We start from the raw sequence: 21,288 nt of genomic DNA, 5'->3' as shown, positions 1-21,288 counted from the left end.
TATATGCCAATGACATTTCTTTTCTTTTTTTTATTTGAATGAAGTTAATCTTGTAGTGATCAGTTCAACGAATGTTAATGCCTGATTGGGCGACGTACATTTATTGTGGAAATAATAAAGAAGAAAGGGGAAAAGGAAGCTTGCAAGCAGTTTTGATTTGCTTTGTAATTATTGTAGAGAAAAAGAATTTTAAGATGCTGTAGGGAAACGTTTGTATGGATTGCCAAGTGCAGCAACATTTCCAGGGCGTGAGAATACAACCTGCAAATGTTAGTGAAGCTCCATTATACCTAGATGGCATTGCCAGCGATAATTTGCAAGAGAATATATGTGCCAGTGCCAGAAATTCACCTGGTAATTTCCAAGGGTATTTGACTTGAAACCAGCTGCGCAATAATCAAAATAATATTCCCATGTCCGAATGAACTTCTCGTTGAATCCCAAAGCAAGGATTTTGCTAAAAGAACAAGATATGAAATGGCCCAGAATTAAAATGCAGGTTTAGGGTTAATTACGCAGAATAATTTCCGAAAAATGTCTCATTTATATCAACTTCTTTGCATGAGAGATAGAGGGACGCAATGGCATACCTCTGCTTCTCCAAGAAATTCTTTCTCCAATGTCTAAGAGTTTGGTAGTAGTGAAGCCCTATGTTTTCCACGTGCTCCACACTACAATTGCACAACTTCCTTTAGTTTTCTGGATATATAACCAAAAAGATACTATAACAAAAACAACAAATGGCTATCTACAGATATTTTTACAAAGGAATAATGCATTATACCATAGTCTAGATGCAGCACTCATGGCTGATGTTATCCTAGTCAATGAAGGTAGGCATCCACCGGGGAATATGTATTCCTTGATAAAATCTGAACTTCGCCTGTACTCATCATAGCGCTCTTCTGGTATAGATATGAACTAATAGAAACATGCATGAACCACCCCAACCATTAGCATAGGTATTTGAAAACAAAACAAATCAAGTAATTATCATGGCTAAATACTGAAAATGTAAGGAAGTTGAGCCTACTTCAAGGAATTTTGGGACCATAAGGTCCCTTTTGAATGCTAAAAGCTTATTGGAAGATCAAGTGCTTCATATGATACTTTTTGTTAAGCTGATAGTGGCAGACAGGGTCTTTGCAACTTGTGTTTGAAAATTCATTTAGCTTACCTAACACTAAGGTTGATGTATCTTCTGACTTTATACATTGAATATAAGTCTTACTGGAATAAACTACTGTCGTGTGATTACAGTGCTTCCCTGCAAAAATTTATTTGTTCTTCATTCTTTCTTAACAGGCACAAATTCTTTTGTTTCTGCTCAAATTATAATTACCTGTAAAACAAGAAGTCCATCTTCTGCCAACACCGACTCACAGCAACTGAAGAAATCCTCCATGTATTCATGGCCAACAGCTTCAACCATCTCACTGGACATGACCAAATCGAGTTATGGTTTTTGTTTGGTACTATAATCGTAAAAGTTGGCGGCAAAAGAACTTACCAAGATATTATTCTGTCATACTTGTTGGTGCTGGGTAATTGTCGGTAGTCACAGAGTTGAAATCTTATATTGTCCTGATACCAAAGTTAAACTTTGTGAATTTGACTCCAAGAAAGCTAAATTGTAAATGATGTCATTCTAGAAAATGCAGAGATATTGATGGCTAAGAAGTAAGAACCCTGAAGGTCATCATATGCAATAGCCAGAGGCATACATTACTTTTCTTCAGAAACTGGTGCTAAGGCTGATACTCACAAAACAGCCATGACTGCACTGAAGTTTTAATTGCTAAATAAACGTAGCCAGACACAACAATACGCTACAAGATAAAGTTGGTCAGTATTTTACTGCTTGCAGGCATGTTAATGCAGAAGATATGGAAGAGCTCAGGAGCAACAAATGGAAAACAATTTTAACATGACAAAGAATATACATACATACGTACATTTATACATATATATATATATATATATATAGATTTATAGCAAGTCGGTGTTATTCATGAGATAGATAGATACCTGAAGTCTAGCTTCCTTAACAATATTTTCTGCAAATTTTAGTTGCTCCTCGGACAAAGTAATGCCAGTATATTTGCATCCGGTTCGTTTGACAACCTCAATAGCTAAGCTTCCCCAACCACACCCAATCTCAAGTATTTCATGCTTACTATCAATTCTTGCCTGGAACATTAGAAGGACAATTTGATAAAGGGCAGGCTATGGTAAGAAAGTCCAAAATATGATGATATTATTACTGATACGACTTACTTTTTCAATCAGAAGAGAGATCTTTCTCTGTTGTGCATCTTTCAAATCCTCATCTTCTGTCTATAACACACACAAAATAGTTACCAAGGATCCTATTTAATAAATAATTACACAAAATGCCAAGTAAGAAAGTTTCTTTTATTCTTATTGATAGAGAAACTAACCTTAAACACTGCACAGGAGTATGTCATTGTCTCATCCAAGAATAGAGCAAAAAGGTCATTACTCTAGCAACACAAACCAGAGACCAATTATAAGCATTTGGTATGTCATAATAAGTGCAAATTATGGTCCAAAAGAAAATAGAGAAATTAGAAACAATTGCTTATTTCACAAAACTGCACAGATAACATCGGATATATACATATTGAGCATACGACACACTGGTATACTTGTGTGTTCCATATCAATCATAGTACAACCTTATTGGTTCTCATGATACAAAATAAGTTCAGTATATATGTTTTCTTCTTTTGGTGTTTTCTTTCTGAAGCACCAAGTCTTTTGTAACAATAGGGAACTTGATGATCATAGCCTCATACCAGGTCATAATGACGAGAAATGTTCCTACGAGCTTGTGTAAGACTATTATGCCTTAAGACATGCTTCAAGAAATACTTTGCAGATGTTAAACCAGCTGTAAACAACAAAGGCGTCCACCAACCCCTAAAGCAAAAGAGTCAGATACTAAATCAACTGGGATTTAGGAAGAATATACAAATACTGTATTCTTGTGGTTTACAAGTAACAGGATACCTTTGCTTACTCAGTTTTGAGTTGGAGGAGTTCAAATCTCTGTTGGCAATGAGAATCTGCAGTGAACAAGGAAAACCCTACGAAAGTAAATACCAGTAGGTATATCTCTTTGCCATTTCTAGGCTCTTGTGAATTTTATTACCATGATAAGATTTAGAAGACCCTCTTTTTTATCAACAAAAGAAAATTCTCCATTGATATATGCATCTGCAAGGCCTAGATCTGCCTCTGTCATAACCTGACAAGCAATTTTAGTGCTCATCAATTGCTGAAATATCGTGCATAACGAAATCATGTCCTTAAATTTTTTGTATAATAACTTACATTGTTTGACATAATAATGTATCATTCCATGTTATTTTCCATGAACAATTGATTTCAAAAGTATTTACCTTCCAGTAAATATGTGGATTGTGAACTTTAAGCACAGTTTTTAGAGGACATTTTGTGCTAGTTCCCTCAAAGGTAAACATTGTGCCACCTTCCTCCAATAAACTGCTCATGGAACAAGTACAAGATGTCAATTAAATGTATAAACTCACAATGGTTAAATGAATCAACAGCATAAAGGCACTGGAAAAGTCCGAGGGCTACTGCTTTTATTCGAATAAGATACAGACATCTAAACATAGCTAGCTTGCTCATACTGAATGAAGAGATGTGAACAAGTTAGCCAGTTCATACCATGCACATTGAACTTATTTATGCAGGCTGAGTACAGCAGAAAAGAATCATAAGGATAATGAACAGGATAAATGCCTCACAATTAGCACTAATTGAATATATTTTTTTGCAATGGATAATACAGCTTCAGATGAAACAATTAACAGTATTAGTTGCTAATAATTGTCTACGGCTTTTCATTGTAAAAGTCTTTCTAACACTGCTGCTGGTTTTTTTTTTTTTTTACAGGAAAATGGGTAAAATCTAGTACATGTCCCCTGGGAAATTGTAGTGTAAGGGGACTGTCTTTTTTGATAAATATTCTTGTAAATGTAGGTAGGGAATTTTTTGAGAATCTGAAAGGGGGTAACCATGTTTGGGGATATTGGAGAGATACACTAAGTATATACTAGGAGGGTATATCAAACAATATTCCTGGATTCTGTGATGGTGTACCGTTGCTGTAATGTTGGAAAGAGAATGTTTCATTCCCTTTATTTCAATGAAAGTTTGTGAATGCTTTTCAAAAAAAAAATCGGCAAGTATACGTACATTAGTACAAATAACAACAATCAGAAATGAAAAAAAAAAAAGAATGATAAGACTTTTTAAGAACTCACATAACACTGCCAGTTAATATAAAATGACTGAGGAATCTAGTAACAAAAAGGCGTGCCCCTGTTTCCACCAAAGAGGGTACCATATGTTTTGGATTGCTCAGAATAGAACAACTTTTCCCCAGCACACCATTTGCAGCAACCGTCCCAGCCTGGAAAGAAGTGAACCTCACTTGTGAACTGCATTCTACTAAATAAATTCTTTTAGAAAAGTAACAAACTTAGTGAAAAATGCATCAGGAAAGCATTTGACTAATATGTGACATCAACAGCCATTAGTTTGATAACATGGTAAGATGAGAGATAATTGCAATGCATCCTGAGAAGATGAAATTTTACAGCTAACCACAGTTACCTTTAATCCATCTTCATGGAAGCCATAGCCTGAAAGGAAAGTGACTTAAATTACTATGGTGAATTAGTGAAAACAAAGTTTCCTAGCCTCAGCCAAAAGATATTATATAGAAAAGTCAATGAACAAACATATAGATATCTGAAAGTTTGCCAGATAAAAGAAAATAGTTATGGCATACATCTTTTAAATGAAAACATGCATCAAATCACCATATGATATCTCTCAGAGACAAAAACAATGAAGAAGTATGATTATCATACTTATTTCTAATTTTCCTAGATGTCAGACAATCAGCAAATTAAAAGACTATGGATTGCTAACTGCCAACAGGGATGCTTTAGTTACAATTTACACTTCGTGGAAACATATTTATCCATATTCAAATTTACTTTAGCTCAGATGTATTTACACATAAAACTGATGAAAGAAAATTTGAAAAATCAAATGTGATTAACAAAACAAAGACAGTCCGTGAAGGCTCTTTTATAACCAAATCTGCTCACCCTGGTATGCTCCACAGAACCAAATTCCTCTCTTCCCTTGAATCTGATCAAGCTCAAGAGAAGCTTTTGTCGCAGCAACAGATGGAACTGGATGGCCTGTTTTCCACTTAAGCAAGGTTTGTTGTGGAATATAATCCGGATTGAGAGTTACAAGAAAAGGTAGGCTTGTTTCTCCAAGATTCTGCAGGTTCATACATGGCATACTATATTAGACCATTTAAACAGCATAGGAGTACTTAATTTCCTTGCAGACTACAAATTACTAATAAGTGGCAGCTCTAAAATTTCCTGCAGTACTTTATTTCCTTCAACCTTACTTCCTATATTGTAACATTGTTATTATCTGGTGGAAGCTCTAAAACTTTCCCCCTGGTATTTTTGTCCCAAAATAATACAAGCAACCACACATTGTCTTCAGTTTTGAAGTTTAGATCAAATTATGAGTACTTGCATCCAGGGCTAAAAGTACTTAATTGAGACTACCATTACACATTCCTTTATTAAAAAATATGGCTGCAGGCAGCGGAATATGTAAGCAAAGAGATAATATTACTTACCTGAAGAACATTAAGCCAGTATGTCAAACATACTTTCTTGTCTGTACTTCCAAGAAAATTCCATGCACTCCATGCTGCCGGGTTTTTGGGCATTAAATTTTTGTCACGATGAAGAAAAATATCACTGCCAATAGAGAATCACAAGCGATTGTGCAAAATTGACTTGAGAAACCATACAAAATGAGAGGTACATCGATTTTCGATAGCTCACTTCTCAGAATCATATATGACTCATGATCAAAAGAGGGGGGGAAAAAGGAAGTTATTATCTATCAACTACTTTTCCATGGTTATTTCTTTCATGTTGAACTTTTTCATTAACATGTTTACTTCTAAAACCCTAATTTTAGACGATAAAAAGAAAAAAATAGTGGAAGTGTTTAATAGACGTTAAACAACTCTTTCACGGTACTGACAGGAATTTATGTAAATGGAAATATTTCAGACAATAATTGCATAAAATTTCGGCGATATTATGTGTTTAATACAGGAAATAATAGAAACATTCTAGCAGTTTTCGCAACTTGGAGCAAAGATTATTAATCTATAAGAGAGATCTAATGCAAAAGAGAGGTACCTATAAACATATTGGAAAGCACCAAGTACTCTCAATTCATCATATGTTGCTTGGTTTCCTAACAATCTCAAAGCATCTGGTGCATGAACAGCCATTACGCATCCTTCATATGTTTCTTGGGAGTCATCTCCACATAATACAGTGCAACCTGTAATAAACCTTTACAATTACCAGGAGAACCATAAAAGGTTTCTGACATGAGAACAGTCTCAAGAAAAATGCCATGTCTTCCATATTTGTATGGTTTTAACAGACAGTTGATTGCAGAGGAGAAATCAAGTTACTCTCACCTTCAGCAGTGGTCAAAACAGAATGTACCTCACAACCAGTTCTTATTTGACAACCTCTGCTCTCCAGCTCTTTTCTGACCTGAAAACATTTTGCCAATGAGCAAACAGCAAAACAACATATTTTGAGCTTACAACTGACGCATGTGACAATGAATTTGGATATTTTGAAGACAAATTATTTAAGCAGTAGAGTTTAGTTCAATCTAAGAAGCGGAAATAAAAAGGCAAACTAGCACCTTGTTGACATAACGATGTGAACGCCATCTAACAGTCATCCACTGTGGCCGTCCAAAGAGCTACAAAGATAGCCAAAGTAATATTATGAACTGATTGTCGAAAAAGTTCTAGGATGACACAAACCAATATCACATGCATATTCTCACAAACACTTGTGATACTTCATTTATATAAGAATATACCTGAAGTAGATGATGGTTGCGGCAAAATGAAAGAATAGAGAAAGCTGAAAAGCCCATAACTCTTTCTGTAGGGCAGGACCATATTGAACCACATATCGGTACCTACAGAACTATAACATTGTCATTGCTATTTGCTATTAAGGTGACTTACAGTGAAACAAGTTGATTCTGACATAAAGAAAAGCACACTGAATGTGGAGAGTTTCTGATCTCACCAGATAAGCCTTCTGAAATAATTCAGAGTAACCCCGTGACTCAATGAACTGTCCCAATGTTTCATTGCGATCAATATCTGGGTTGTTCTCAAGCACTTCAAGATAACTGCACAAAAGTAAAAGATATGAAAATCGGAAGTGATCAGATGATCTAATATAGGAAGTTGAGATTCCACAATGACTAATGGAAGGTGTCTTGTCATTGCTCACCTAATAACATCATCCTTGAACTTGCTAATTTCTCTAAGCATTTTCCAAAAGTAAGGATTCAAGATGTTCATTTTCTTTGCAAACAAGCTAGACAAACCATTTCGGCTGCCCCATTCACAGCCTTTGCCTTCATCCAGGCTCACTGCGAAAGACATATCAGATGCCTCCATATCAACTCCAAGACTCTCAAAGAACTCCATCATATTTGGATATGTTACCTGCCAAAAGTAATGGCAGAACAAGAAAACACATATTGCATGAACATCCACTTATTATTATGAACCCATAGCTTAACAAAGAAAAAGTTTTGACTGTATATTCCCATATAACAAAGTATTCTTTGCCACCATGGAAGACATTTTCCCATCTGTTCTTAATTTGACTTGGAAAAAGGCCATGAAATCCAATATTATTGATCAAAATCCCTTTACTTATTGACCCTGCTATTAGAACACATAACAAAATAATTTCAGCTAGGAGCCATGGTAATGATGAACAAAGGCTAAATTTCTTGATACCGTACTTAAAGCATCCAATTGGTTTTCCTTTGGTCACTGGTTGGAGGTCATACCCCTTTAAATTCCATCACAAACCTTATAAGCAATTACTCCCATTAAAATGGTAGATGAACATGAAATTCAAGGCTCAAGGTCTCTTAAATCTTTGGGACAGAATCTATTGTTTGCTAAGACTACGTTCTTAACCCCCTAACTACTGTTACCTCGAAATTAATTAGTATGAAGGAAATCACTCATAAATTCTTGATGAATTGCAAATGGTGAGTGATGGAATGATTTTCGTAATATCAAATAACCAATCAGATAATATTCTCAAAAGAGAGATGCCAAGTTATTAAAGCCTAAGCCAACCAAAGCCAGCCCCTCATGCTTTCTAAATTCTATACTGAAAATTATCAGTCCACACAACAAAGAATTAAGAAAAATAAATAAATTGAAAACTGTCAGACATAGATCTCATAAATTATATAAAACTTATTGGCATTATCTTCTTTTTTTCTCCCTTTTGCTGCAGATCTTGTCCTGATGTCTCATTAATATTTTGATTTTGGTCGAATGGGCATGGATAGGATGCTGTAATGCACCAGGCTCAGCCTGAAGACAAACTAGAAAAACATTTTTCTTTCAGGGTTCAAGCCTGAGATTATACATTAATTGATTGGGCCACTAATCTATAATTTTGTTAACAAACTACCAGAAAGAAAGACAAGAAAGGAGGCAACAATAACCCCAAAACCCCCTGATTTAAAGATCCAACAAAATGGCACGGGCTTCAATACAGGGCAATCAGGCATTTTCTTTTGTGGCAACCACCGCTACTGATATATTATTATCAACATAAAATCCTCTTGCCAATCTCACCAACAATCACCAAAAGAAAAATCTTGGACCAACCATCTAATAGAATTATCCAACCAAAATTATTATTCTAAATCTAACAGGAAAGTGACCATTCTCCCTCTCTCGTCTTGTCCCTTTCTTCTACTTTTCTCCTAAACTTGCATCCCCTTATACTTTCCTCTACTCTATCTCGCCAACGGTAGTATTTCTTTTTACCCTTTTCTGTTTTCCCTTATTCAAAACTATATAATCTCTTAGGATTTAAAAACTAATGATATGGAGAATCTGAAACGTGGAAATTGCTTAACCATTAACCTTTTTTGGTACAAAAGATGGGTATTTGCAAGTTGCAACCATTTAAAAACAAACTTTCACGTGTGTTTTTTTAAAGCCGTACAAGCAGCACTAGTGTTGGGTCAAGTTGATGATGTATGGCCATAATCCAGCAAAATTTACTCCATGCATGAAAACGAATTAAGTTGAAGAAAAGCAAAGAGTCCCTCTGCAAATGGCGAAAACTATAGAAAAAGATAAGGTTCGGCCGCCACAACAATAAAGGCATCTATACCAAGCATAGAGGCAAAGTATAGATACAATAAATACAAACTTACCAAACCCAAAAGAAAGACAAGTTAATTACATGTACTTTTTTTTTAATTTTCTAAAATGGTAATTAAGAACACGGTAGCTGTTAAAAATAAGCAGAAGGAGAAAGAGAGAAATGTGCAACTTACACGATTAAAGACCATGAAACCAAGGTCTAAATCAACACCATCGAAGTTAACAGTCTTGGCATGGCCACCCAAGTAATCTTCCTTCTCATAAAGCACCACATTCACACCTGATTTGGCAAGAACATAGGCTGATACCAGTCCACTAATCCCACCTCCAATAACCGCTGTCCTCATCTTTGACAGAAAATGCTCACAACCCTGCCAAATTCTTGCCCTGCATTTTTTAAGTTGGATTGGTGAAAAAGCTCAAGAGAATGCAAGTTTATGACTCATGGTAAACTTCATGTCAACTGAATTTGGTTGAAAACCAACCATGGAGGGAACAGGAAAAATAAAAATGAATAACCCTTTTGAGGTACAGTGATGTTCCCTTGCTTGGGTAGATAATGCTGTCACTTTCAGATCTTTTACTGGTGCTCATGGAACTTAGTTGCGATTCTCAGTCCTGAATGATGACTTCATCTCTCAATCATCACTTCTTTGGAAAGCCATCACTTGGGAATGTTACTAACTAGGAAATGTGCGTAGCTATGAACAGAAAGAGTGTAAGAGACAAAGCAGGAAATCAAGACAATGCAAAGTTACCTGAAAAAGGAAACTTCTCAAAGATCCAAGGATGGGTTCAATCCTTCAAAACTGGAGACACTGAACCAATTGCAACAAGCAGTACACTCTCTTTTTTGTGTGTTTAAATGCAAGATTTATGGAATACAAAGAGAGCAAGAAAAAGAGAAGAAAAATGCAAAAAAACAAGAAGGCAAAAAGGCCACAACTCTATCTGTAGACTCCGAGGACTCTCAAAGATAAGCAATAGCTGCCACTTGCCAGTTTCCTGTAGATAAGCCAAATAAAAAGCCTAATGGGATGACAAAGGCGGTGCGGTTGAGTGTATATGATTAAAAAAATCCAGTTTTTTATAAATTTAGAATTTTTATAAGATTAATAAAAATACATTTTATTGTCAAAAAATTTGTAATATTAAAAAAAAAGATATATATTGGGCATTCAAAAAAAATTTAAAAAAAAATCATTTCAAGACCTTCAAAGGGAAAAATAGACAAAAAAATGGAACAAAAGAAGCATAATTTTTACTAATTCTTTCCAAATTTCTTATTAGCGAAGTTTCCCTTAATTACCTTGCCTTGATTAAACTTTTTTTTCTCCAAAAACATCATATATTTGTTGTGTATCATAAATCATAATCTATACATTTTAAATAATTTTTTTTTATCTATTCTACATATCACATCTTTATATTTTAAAACTCGAACTCAAAAACGAATTACACAATACACCCTGCATTACTACTATGTTTCAAACTAGACCCTTCAACCATTTTTGCTTTTATTATTATTTTTATTATGGATAATAAGTGAGATCTTAATAAGATTTTATATTCATTATAGGAAGAGCTATTATCTATAAATAATAAGATTGCCTATATCTTCGAATCAGTAAAACCAGTGCCCCAAATCTTAAAGCCAGAGGAAACATTAATTGTCCCTTTTTTCCATTGTTGACAAAAAGCACCCAACGTGGAAAACGACGGGTTAGGCCAGATGTAATTAAGAGGCTGAGTAGGGGCGTTGGAGTCCACATGTTTTGCTTGCCTATTTGCAGCTGCCTTGCTAGCTACGTGGTTCACTTGCAGACCTGGAAACAGTCGGGAGGAGGGCTAGTGGACCCAACAATTTCAAAAATTTTATAATTTATTTTTATTTTTTAAAATTTCGTAATTTCGTTCTTTATAAAAATTTAAAAAAATTTTAAAATATTTTTATTTTATTTTAAATTTTATAATTTTACTTTTATAGTAATTTTTTATTTAATGAAATGTCCTATAACAATCAATTAACAATTAATTTTAATAAAATTATAATAAAATTATTATAATAAAATTATTTTCAATCGTTACTTTTCTAAAAACTCACAACCGTTGTCTCTTGTACTTTTTTTTTACCAAATTTTGTAAAAACAAAAAAGTTATTTTTTTTATATTTTTTACCTGTTAGTATTTTTTGTGCAAAAAACTTTTACTTAGTAACTTATTTTTTATTTTATTGGTAAGTTTGGTTTATTTACTTGTTTTATTTTTAGTATTTTCAACTTTTAATTTTTTTATTTAATAATTCTTACTTTATGATTTTGATTTAGGATTTACCGTCATTTTTTGTTAAAAACAACAAAACAAAGATTTGATTAAATATCTAAAGTTAGTTATTACTTATTTATTTAAAGTTTACTTGATTGCTTTCCTACAAATTAATTATGTTTTTTTTACTTAGATTCTTGTGAACAATTAAGTTTTTTATTCGAGATTGTTTCTGCATTTGATTGTTTATTGATATTGTATTTAATTTTTGTAATTAATTTTAAAGAATTGCTTCCCTATTAAATTGTTTATTGATAATCTTTAATATTTTTTAAGAGTTTGCTTCCATTGAGATTTTTGTTATTATATTTGTTAATATATGTTTGTTGTTAAGTTTATATAGAAATTGGAATTATTGTCACTATTAAATTATTTAAAATTGTACTAATTAATTTGTTTAAGTAAATTATTAAGATTAATTCCATTGAATAATTTTCAGGATTTATTTGTATTATTTTTATATGAACTTTTTTCATCTAATTTTTTTATATTTTTATCAAATATTGAACTTCTAATATAATTATTTTATTTTTAGGATTTGGAGAAAGGGATTTGAATTTTTTTTTTTAAATAGAGAATCATGTACAAATTAATAAACTAAATATTAAAATACTTTAATATAATTATTTTATAAATATTATTTTTGACTCTCCACCCCGATCACGAAATCTTAACTCCACCGCTACTTATATGCTATTTTCTTATACATTTCAGGCAAGAGTAAGATATTTTAACTATTTCCTTACTGTTGAATGTTTTTTCTTTTTTCTACTCAGAAAGAGACAATGGGGTCCTGACAGGGTTTTTCAATTGGTAAGTCCTTCTTTTTTGGGCTTGAAGGCAACCACCACGTGATCTATTTCTGGGCTAACTCATGCATCCGTGCAAAACCCAACATTTTCATGTCCTGACTAGCTAGCTTCAGGCTCGGAAATGATAGGAGGAAGATTTAGTCAATGAATGGGCAATACGAGCAGGGCAAAGCCAGTAGCAGAGACCATTTTTCTGTCTGCTGAAGTAAGTGGCGGGTAGATAGAATCTTGTTATGGAAAAATCTGTCAACGGAAATGTCAGAACTTGGGAGATGATAGATTGCTTTCTTATGATGGAATAAAGCAGACCCAACGGTTCACACCTCAACAACTTCGGAGTCCATCGAATGTTTGGTTTCAGACATGCAACGGGTTACACAAATTTAGGAGTTGAAAAACCAAACCGAAAGAGTTCCAGGGTTTTGGTTTGAAGTTCATGTTCTGTGTGTAGAAGATAAAAGAAACTTATCCCTATATATATTAATTAAAGCACATTAATAAAGATAAAATGTCAATGAAGGAACTAATTCAAAAGAAGAATCAAATTAAAATGGACATTAAATTGCAGTAAGAGAATTGCACCCCGGAATAGCATTTTGGAATTTGCTATCTTAAGTGTCATTACCACCCGATCTTTCCTCGTTTTCATTCGCACTACAACGTTGGCATACCCATCAAACCAGCAATGTTTTTTTCTCTTTCCTCAGCACAAAAATGCTGTCATCTTAACCAACAAAATCTCTGTTTTTTCTCTCTCTCTTTATAAAAAGAAATGCAATCCTTCTTCCATCCATTCTCTTACCCGTCGGAGACGCTGACTTAAATTTTTGGCCGGTTACTAAGTCCCCTCCCCCCCCCCCCCCCCCCTTCCATTCCCCAACCCCTTTCAGCCATGGCCCACCAATCCGGCCGGGAGTTCTTCTCCGGTCCCCTCCATGGCACGACCACCACCAACAGCAGCTCCACCTCTAATGATAATAATATGGACCTCGCATGGCCATTTGGTAAGCTTGAAGGTCTTGACCGTGATGACATCCGTGAAACAGCCTACGAAATATTCTTCACAGCTTGCCGTTCATCACCAGGTTTTGGAGGTCGAAATGCTTTAACATTTTACTCTGCACATGATCATGGAAATGGTGCAGATGGAGGAAACGGGTCAGGACCCGGGCCAGGGTCACCGAGCGGGCGGGTTTATGGGGTGGTGATGACCCCTACGAGTAGGGTTAAAAGGGCCTTGGGATTAAAGATGTTGAAAAGATCACCTTCCAGAAGGATGTCAATGTCTTCGGTGGGTCTTAGCAGCGGTGGTGGTGGAGGGTCCACGCCATCATCGCCGGTTTCTCATGGACATGGTGGTTCTGGTTCTAGCCCTGGAACCGGCGGTTCCACGTTGCCAGCGTCGAGACCGAGGCGTCCTTTAACTTCGGCAGAGATTATGAGACAGCAAATGAGGGTGACAGAACAGAGTGATAGTAGGCTTAGGAAGACTCTCATGCGAACCCTTGTTGGCCAAGTACGTATATCAACATTACTAGTACAATGCATGTCAATATTAATTGCTTGTTAAAAATAATAATATTGAATAACATAACGAAATAATAATCTAATGATAGTCAAATTTTATTTTAAAAATTGAGATGTTAAATTTGATTCATCTCCCAACTAATCAGTTCTCTGTTGGTAAAACCATTTTGGCTTCAACAGATGGGTAGGAGATCAGAGACTATCATCCTTCCGCTTGAGCTTCTTCGGCACTTAAAACCATCCGAATTCAATGACTCGCACGAGTACCATCTTTGGCAAAAGCGTCAGCTCAAAGTCCTGGAAGCAGGCCTCTTCCTCCACCCATCAATCCCTGTAGACAAATCAAACTCTTTCCTGATGCGTATGCGCGACATAATCCGAGCCAGCGAGTCCAAGCCTATAGACACCGGCAAGAACTCCGACACGATGAGAACATTGTGCAACAGTGTTGTTTCCTTATCCTGGCGAAGTGCCAACGGCACTACTACTGACGTGTGCCATTGGGCTGATGGGTTCCCTCTTAACATTCACATCTACACTTCTCTCCTTCAGGCCATATTTGATATTAGGGACGAGACGCTAGTCCTTGATGAGGTTGATGAGTTGCTAGAATTGATGAAGAAGACGTGGTCTACTTTGGGGATCAATAGGCAAATTCACAATGCTTGTTTCACTTGGGTTCTTTTTCAGCAATATGTTGCGACTAATCAGATGGAGCCCGATCTTCTTTCTGCTGCGTATGCTATGTTGGCAGAGGTGGCAAATGATGCTAGAAAGCCAGATAGAGAGGCAGCGTATATGAAACTATTGTCTTCCATGTTAGTTTCTATGCAGAATTGGGCAGAGAAGAGGTTATCTCACTACCATGATTATTTCAACAGAGGAACTATTGGTGGGATTGAAAATCTTTTGCCTCTGGCATTATCAGCGACAAAGATTTTAGGCGAAGATGTTACAATCATGGAAGGGGAAGGGAGCAAGAAAGGGGACACATTGCTTGTGGATTCAACCGGTGACCGTGTAGATCATTACATTCGATCTTCTGTGAAAAATGCATTTCAAAAGGTGAGCAATATGCATGTAGGCAACTATATCTTATTATCAAATACTCATCTGTTGGCATAAGTTTTGTTTAATTCTTCCTCCTTCTTTGATTGCTATAGATAATCGAAAATGAAAATGTCAAAAATACAACAAAGGGAGAAAGAGAAGAAGCTAGTGAAGCTCTTCTTCAATTGGCTAAAGAAACCGAGGATTTGGCTGCGAAAGAGAGGGAGTTATTTAGTCCCATATTGAAGAGATGGCATCCGATTGCAGCTGGAGTTGCGGCTGTGACATTGCACCAATGCTATGGAGCAGTGTTGAAGCAATATTTAGCTGGGACAAGTATGCTCAACACTGAGATAGTTGGGGTACTACAAAGAGCTGCAAAACTAGAAAAGGTTTTGGTTCAAATGGTGGTTGAAGATTCCGAAGAGTGTGAAGATGGAGGCAAAGGAATTGTCAGAGAAATGATGCCATATGAAGTTGATTCAATCATATTGAAACTCTTGAGACAATGGATAGAAGAAAGATTAAAGAAAGGGAAAGAGTCGCTTTGTAGAGCAAAAGAAACTGAAGTCAGTCAATCTTTTTCTTTTTTTGTTTTAAAGTTTACCAAGTGAAAAAAAAAGAAGAAATTATATATGATTGAACTTAACTAATTACTAATTGGTTACAATTTATGTTTGCAGACTTGGAACCCCAAGTCCAAATCTGAGCCATATGCACAGTCAGCTGTGGAGCTAATGAAATCGGCCAGGGAAACAGCGAATGAATTCTTTGAAATTCCAATTGGAATTACAGATGATTTGGTTCTTGATCTAGCTGAAGGTTTAGAGCAGCTCTTCCAAGAATACACTACCTTCGTAGCATCATGTGGTGAGAACCATCTAATTGTGCTTCATACACCATTTTAAACTTGCTCGTTTTCATGGAAAACTTGAAATCATCCTCCGCAGCAAATCAATGTCGTATGGGCAGGATACATTTCTCATTTCTTTTGTCACATTCTTTTCAGGGTCAAAACAGAGTTATCTCCCCACACTTCCTCCTCTAACCAGATGCAACCGAGATTCAAAGTTCTTCAAACTCTGGAAAAAGGCTACTCCTTGCAGTGTTGGAGTAGAAGGGATGCACCGCATTATGACTATAGAAGGTCACCATCCTCGCCCATCAACAAGCCGTGGGACACAGCGGCTCTACATCCGCCTTAATACCTTGCACTATCTAATTTCTAACCTCCATTCCCTTGATAAAACCCTCACCCTCTCACCAAGAGTCTCAACACGGAACCGTTTCAGCAGCAGCCGCAGGCACCATGGTGCTTCAACTTCCTACTTTGAACATGTTAATGGAGCCATTCAATCTGCCTGTGATCATGTATCAGAAGTTGCTGCTTACCGCCTTATCTTCCTCGATTCAAATTCTGTTTTCTATGAGAGCCTTTATGTTGGTGATGTAACCAACGCGAGAATTAGACCTGCAATCAGAATTCTAAAGCAGAACCTAACACTTCTTACTGCAATACTCACAGACCGGGCTCAAGCATTAGCAATGAAGGAAGTTATGAAATCAGCTTTTGAAGCCTTCCTTATGGTTTTGCTCGCTGGGGGACCTTCCAGGATCTTCCACCGGTCTGATCACGAGATGATTGAGGAGGACTTTGACAGCTTGAAGAGGGTGTTTTGCACTTGTGGAGAAGGCTTGATATCCGAGGACGTAGTCCAGAGGGAGGCTGAGGCAGTTGAAGGGGTGATAACATTGATGGGTCAATGCGCTGAACAACTGATGGAAGATTTCAGCATTATCACTTGTGAAACGAGCGGAATAGGTCTCATAGGTACAGGGCAAAAGCTACCTATGCCACCAACAACAGGGAGGTGGAACAGAGCGGATCCAAACACTATACTAAGGGTGTTGTGCCATAGGAATGACCGGGCGGCGAATCTGTTCTTGAAGAAGTCATTTCAATTGGCAAAAAGGAAATGAATGGAAGAGGCCAATGTAGATATCGCACATGTGAAGCAGAGATTTTGTGTTTTCTAGCATTGATTTCTATTGATGTAAACTGTATTCAAAGTTGAAGGAAATCTCAAGGGGGCGCATTTGTATTGAATTTGGTTTAACTTAAAATGTTATATCAAAATCTTGCTGGGGAGTAGAGAGGGGAATTGTACAATATTTCTTTTATTTCATTTTAACTCTTTATAGCATTAGGCATTTTTAATTTTTTATGGATCATGAGGGGATCGATTCATCAGAGTAAGAGTGAAATATGTGAAACTATCGTATCTTTCCTCCTTCCCTTAATTTGTTATACCTTACCTTGGACCTTGAATTTTTTTTTCTCTAAAAAGATAACCTTATCTCCACACTTTACATTTCTTCACATAATTATTCCTTTCTTTTCCTTTCAAGAATAGTAAACATTGTATTCTTTCTAGTCATTAGCAAAGGTTTATGATGCTCCATCAATAACGCAGGCCCCAAAGAGTACTCTGTCAATGCCCTGAATGATAAAATGTTTCACTTTTCAAAAGTTGAATTTCAGCTCCGGTATTCCTATGGACAAGGGCTACTCTTATCCAACATGTTCCATCAACCTATGCCCCTGACTCTTCTTGGTTTGATGCCTTCAATCTCATCACCTTCAGTTCTTCTGTAAGCACATGCAGTGAATCTGAAACTTCAGCCTTGTAGACATAGAACTTGATTACTACCAAGAAGAAAATGAAGTTCAAGAAGTTGAGTATTGCAAAGAATGCATAGTAGTAGTCAAGATGAGATTTGTTTAGGTTATTTAAGATCCATCCTTGGTGACCATGCTTTTTGGTGATATCAGAAACTGTAGAAAGAAGGAAGCTGCTGAGAAAATTTCCAATTCCCAGACTAGTGGTTGAATATGAAGTACCAAGACTCTTCATGCTTTCCGGTGCCTGATCATAGAAGAACTCAATCTTGGCCACCTCCAAAAATGCATCAGCTGTTCCCATAAGCACAAATTGGGGAAGTAAAATGAATATAGTTAGTGGAAGTTGCCCTCCATTTTCAACTAAGCCATTCTCCCTGGCCACGCTGAGTCTGTGCCTTTCAATAAGAGAAGCAGTTATCATGATTATGATGTGAAGAACCAGACCGATTCCCATTCTTTGAAGTAGAGTAATGCCTCTAGGATTTTTAGTCCACTTTTTCATAATCGGGACGAAGAATCGATCATAGAGGACAACACTAATAAGCATAGATATTGTCACAAATCCGGCTAAACTTGCAGGGGGGATCTTGAAACTGCTGCCCAACTGTCTATCAAGGGTGGTGCCCTGTTTTATAAAGAGGGTATGGATCTGAGCGATCATGGTGCTTGGCACAAAAGTGGCAGCCATCACTGGGATCATTCTTAACATTTGTTTAGTTTCCTCTACTTGGGTTACTGAGCATAGCATCCATGGATCTGTGGAGCCTGTTTTGACAGCAGCCTTATTCAGGAACCTACATTTTATGCACGAAGTTGAACATGTGATGATAAGAGACCAGTGATGGAAAATTTCAGATTCCATAATATGTTAAAATAATATAAACTAACCTCAGGGTGGGTGTTGAATCAATCCTGAACTTTCCTTTCCTAGCATACTCTTCCAGGTCAAGTTCATATAGTTCTTTAGGGTCACCAGGAAGAGGCACTTTCCATTTCCTCATGGCAGCCACTATGACCCTGGCCATCCTTGTGAAAGGACTCCCAGCGGGCACCCTGTGCCTGTAGAAGGGCGTGCCTGCCAGGAAAATCAGAACTGAAATCACGAGCCCAAGTGTGGGCAGCCCATATCCTAATGTCCATCCCACATTATCCTGAATGTAGACAAGAACTGTGTTGGCGAAGAGTGTGCCAAAAAAGATGCTGAACATCCACCAATTGAAGAAGGACAGCTTCTGAGCCTTCTCCCTGTGATGGAAATCGTCGAATTGGTCGGCGCCGATGGTCGAAATGTTTGGCTTGGTGCCACCGGTTCCTACAGCTAGAGTATAGAGTGCACCAAAGAACACCGCTAACTGTAACGTTGACGCCTTCTTGCAATCATCTACATTGGCTTGGTGACAGGGTGGTGGTTTTAGTCCAGGGACTGACACTGATAGCGTTAGCAATGACATTCCCTGTGACCAACAATTGAATTAGCACTTTTAGATCTTATCCTTACACAAATATTAGATTTAAATCTTAATTTCATATCCCATTCCTCGACAAATTTTGGTAACCAACTGAGTTGAATAAGAAGAATCTTAATGTTAATTCGCAACTAGGCTTATCTATTACCTCGGGCAGATACCAAAGTTTCAACGGTCCACTCTCTACAAACACCCATGCGTACGCAACAATTAAGAAACAAATACAAAAGTCCCAGTTGCTCTTTTATTTTTATCCCTATCTAAAGTAAGTTGATAAGACTTAGTAGTCTCAGATGCTTCCAAGAAAATTAGACAAAAAAATTTCTACACCGATAGATGGGGCAACCTTCAAGTTGTGACATAGAAATCCGTGGTCCACCTGACAAATTTGTCAGAGTTTTCCTACCGATATATAGCCTAAGAGTCATCGTCTACTGCCATATAATTGGAACATAGAAAAATTTGAGTCAATGTTTCACATTTTGTTGACGTTTGAACCCAAATTTTTCGCAATTTGACTATAATCTATCGTTTTAATTAGTAACTATCCTTGACTCACGACTTCAGACCATTTACAGCACAACAGCTTCATTTCACATATTCCATTAGTACCATATATCCAATTACAATTTGATTGACTTAGTCAAATTCTTAAATTCTTAATTTTGTTTCGGTTTCAGATAAGATCGATTATAAATCATGTAAGTATATGTCACTTTCATTCAAATTATGACACATAAGTATATTCTTTTAAAAATTCTAAAATTATTAATAATTAGTTGTTAAAATAAATATTCATTATTTATTAATCAATTTCATGAACATAATTATATGATATAATTTGAACAAAAATGATATATATTGACATGGTGTAACATCACCTATTCATAAAATTTTTTTCAATTAAAACTATGCTTATGATCGGTATATATTTAATTCAATGATAATTACATATATCTCTTTATTCAAAAAGTACTCAAAATACGTCTTAACATTTAAAACTTCATTTTATAAGCCTTAAAGTTTGAATTTTTAGTGTGAAATACGTACCGACATGTATAGTAACCTAATAGAGTAAATAAGTATATTTATTTCACGTGTACAGGTACATAAGACTTATAAATATATATATATATATATGCAGGCAAGTACATGCATGTGATATGACATGTGAAAATTAAGATATGGCCCGTCATGGTAACAACATGTGCGTAAACAAAAATATCTTAAAAGATATAAGTAGGACCCGATTAATGTTAATGTCAAATGGACACACTCTTTTATCTTTTTCCCAAGCAAAGCTCGTGATTTGTTGAATAGTTTGGTTATCAGTCATAGTACGTATGAGAGTCACAATTCGAGAACATACCGAGATATAAATTACAGACGCAATGACAAAAGTCCAGTAGCGTCCAAGGTGAGCATCTGCGACGTAGGCGCCCAAGATTGGAGTTATCCAAATGGTTCCGACCCAATTGGTAACATTGTTGGCCGACTTGACAGTGCCTTGATGGAGCTTCCTCGTCAAGTAGAGAACAAGGTTCGAGGATATGCCGTAGTAGGCCATGCGTTCAAAGACCTCATACACTGAAAAAAGACAAAGGGAAGAAGTGTTTTGTCCTAATTAGTGCGGCCGGCGCCGGGAATGTATGTACAGTGTGTGGTATTCCTGCCTAGCATGATGATGATTATTATCTTGGTTGGTTTGGGTTGCTTTTTTGGATGTTCATGGTGGAGACGTGCATGGGGTCCACGGAAATAATGGGAAAACCTTTCAACTTTGGAAAAACTGTCTGTAATAGTTGACCAGGAGCATTGTTTCTAACTATAGAAGATTCAGTTTTGGAAACCTTGGTTAAATCCTTAAGCCCAAGCAGGAAGCCAGTAGCTGCCTGATACTGTTTCTTTCTATAGTATATCATTTTGAAAAGTGAGTACTGACAAGCCCAAGTATATGTTGAAAAATACAAGGACATGGCAGGCATGATGCCCTGGTCGACTATCTGGAGAAGAGAGAGAGAGAGAGAGAGAGAGAGGAGGGAGGGGGGGAGGGGGGGAGGAGGTAGG

The 21,288-nt window shown here is 36.4% G+C and overlaps 3 protein-coding genes across 8 annotated transcripts; 1 reads left to right on the top strand and 2 right to left on the bottom strand.

Moving 5' to 3' along the window:
* Window positions 1-10,373, bottom strand: LOC18603274 (tuberculostearic acid methyltransferase UfaA1). Of its 6 annotated transcripts, none has more exons than XM_018119759.1 (26): window positions 10,117-10,373; window positions 9,878-10,009; window positions 9,532-9,745; window positions 7,440-7,657; window positions 7,230-7,335; window positions 7,015-7,116; window positions 6,832-6,891; window positions 6,596-6,674; window positions 6,306-6,453; window positions 5,729-5,852; window positions 5,172-5,352; window positions 4,669-4,697; window positions 4,317-4,465; window positions 3,426-3,528; window positions 3,176-3,271; window positions 3,034-3,089; window positions 2,820-2,943; window positions 2,442-2,504; window positions 2,278-2,337; window positions 2,029-2,190; window positions 1,511-1,584; window positions 1,343-1,436; window positions 785-921; window positions 591-671; window positions 352-457; window positions 1-261 (listed from the first exon to the last, which is right to left on the bottom strand). In XM_018119759.1, the coding sequence occupies exons 3-26, from the start codon at window positions 9,703-9,705 to the stop codon at window positions 190-192; spliced, it is 2,598 nt and encodes an 865-aa protein (XP_017975248.1). In that variant the 5' UTR covers window positions 9,706-9,745; window positions 9,878-10,009; window positions 10,117-10,373; the 3' UTR covers window positions 1-189. The 6 variants fall into 6 exon arrangements, with proteins under 6 accessions (XP_017975248.1, XP_007035210.1, XP_007035209.1 ...); XM_007035148.2 differs by having other exon boundaries at window positions 9,878-10,006; XM_007035147.2 differs by lacking the exon at window positions 9,878-10,009.
* LOC18603273 lies at window positions 13,372-17,244 on the top strand. Its single transcript, XM_018119944.1, has 5 exons — window positions 13,372-14,011; window positions 14,203-15,087; window positions 15,186-15,641; window positions 15,756-15,942; window positions 16,082-17,244. The coding sequence occupies exons 1-5, from the start codon at window positions 13,388-13,390 to the stop codon at window positions 17,050-17,052; spliced, it is 3,123 nt and encodes a 1,040-aa protein (XP_017975433.1). The 5' UTR covers window positions 13,372-13,387; the 3' UTR covers window positions 17,053-17,244.
* On the bottom strand, window positions 17,365-21,034 carry LOC18603272 (protein NRT1/ PTR FAMILY 5.2). Its single transcript, XM_018119945.1, has 3 exons — window positions 20,591-21,034; window positions 18,644-19,209; window positions 17,365-18,549 (listed from the first exon to the last, which is right to left on the bottom strand). Exons 1-3 carry the CDS (start codon window positions 20,786-20,788, stop codon window positions 17,667-17,669), a joined length of 1,647 nt encoding a protein of 548 aa, XP_017975434.1. The 5' UTR covers window positions 20,789-21,034; the 3' UTR covers window positions 17,365-17,666.

Source organism: Theobroma cacao, chromosome 4 (genome assembly GCF_000208745.1).
Source record: "Theobroma cacao cultivar B97-61/B2 chromosome 4, Criollo_cocoa_genome_V2, whole genome shotgun sequence".
Taxonomy (NCBI): Eukaryota; Viridiplantae; Streptophyta; class Magnoliopsida; order Malvales; family Malvaceae; genus Theobroma; species Theobroma cacao.
This window is presented reverse-complemented; position numbering and strand designations above follow the sequence as displayed.

Excerpts from the sequence above, each read along its gene's own strand:
- LOC18603274 (XM_018119759.1), bottom strand. The coding sequence starts at position 9,705 with ATGAGGACAGCGGTTATTGGAGGTGGGATTAGTGGACTGGTATCAGCC. Across the intron at positions 7,117-7,229 it reads TATTTCAGAAGGCTTATCTG|GTACCGATATGTGGTTCAAT; the intron begins GTGAGATCAGAA and ends ATAGTTCTGTAG. Across the intron at positions 458-590 it reads AATTTCTTGGAGAAGCAGAG|CAAAATCCTTGCTTTGGGAT; the intron begins GTATGCCATTGC and ends TTGTTCTTTTAG.
- LOC18603273 (XM_018119944.1), top strand. The coding sequence starts at position 13,388 with ATGGCCCACCAATCCGGCCGGGAGTTCTTCTCCGGTCCCCTCCATGGC. Across the intron at positions 14,012-14,202 it reads TGCGAACCCTTGTTGGCCAA|ATGGGTAGGAGATCAGAGAC; the intron begins GTACGTATATCA and ends TGGCTTCAACAG. Across the intron at positions 15,642-15,755 it reads GTAGAGCAAAAGAAACTGAA|ACTTGGAACCCCAAGTCCAA; the intron begins GTCAGTCAATCT and ends TTATGTTTGCAG.
- LOC18603272 (XM_018119945.1), bottom strand. The coding sequence starts at position 20,788 with ATGGCCTACTACGGCATATCCTCGAACCTTGTTCTCTACTTGACGAGG. Across the intron at positions 19,210-20,590 it reads CGTCTGTAATTTATATCTCG|GGAATGTCATTGCTAACGCT; the intron begins GTATGTTCTCGA and ends TGTTGGTCACAG. Across the intron at positions 18,550-18,643 it reads GATTCAACACCCACCCTGAG|GTTCCTGAATAAGGCTGCTG; the intron begins GTTAGTTTATAT and ends CATAAAATGTAG.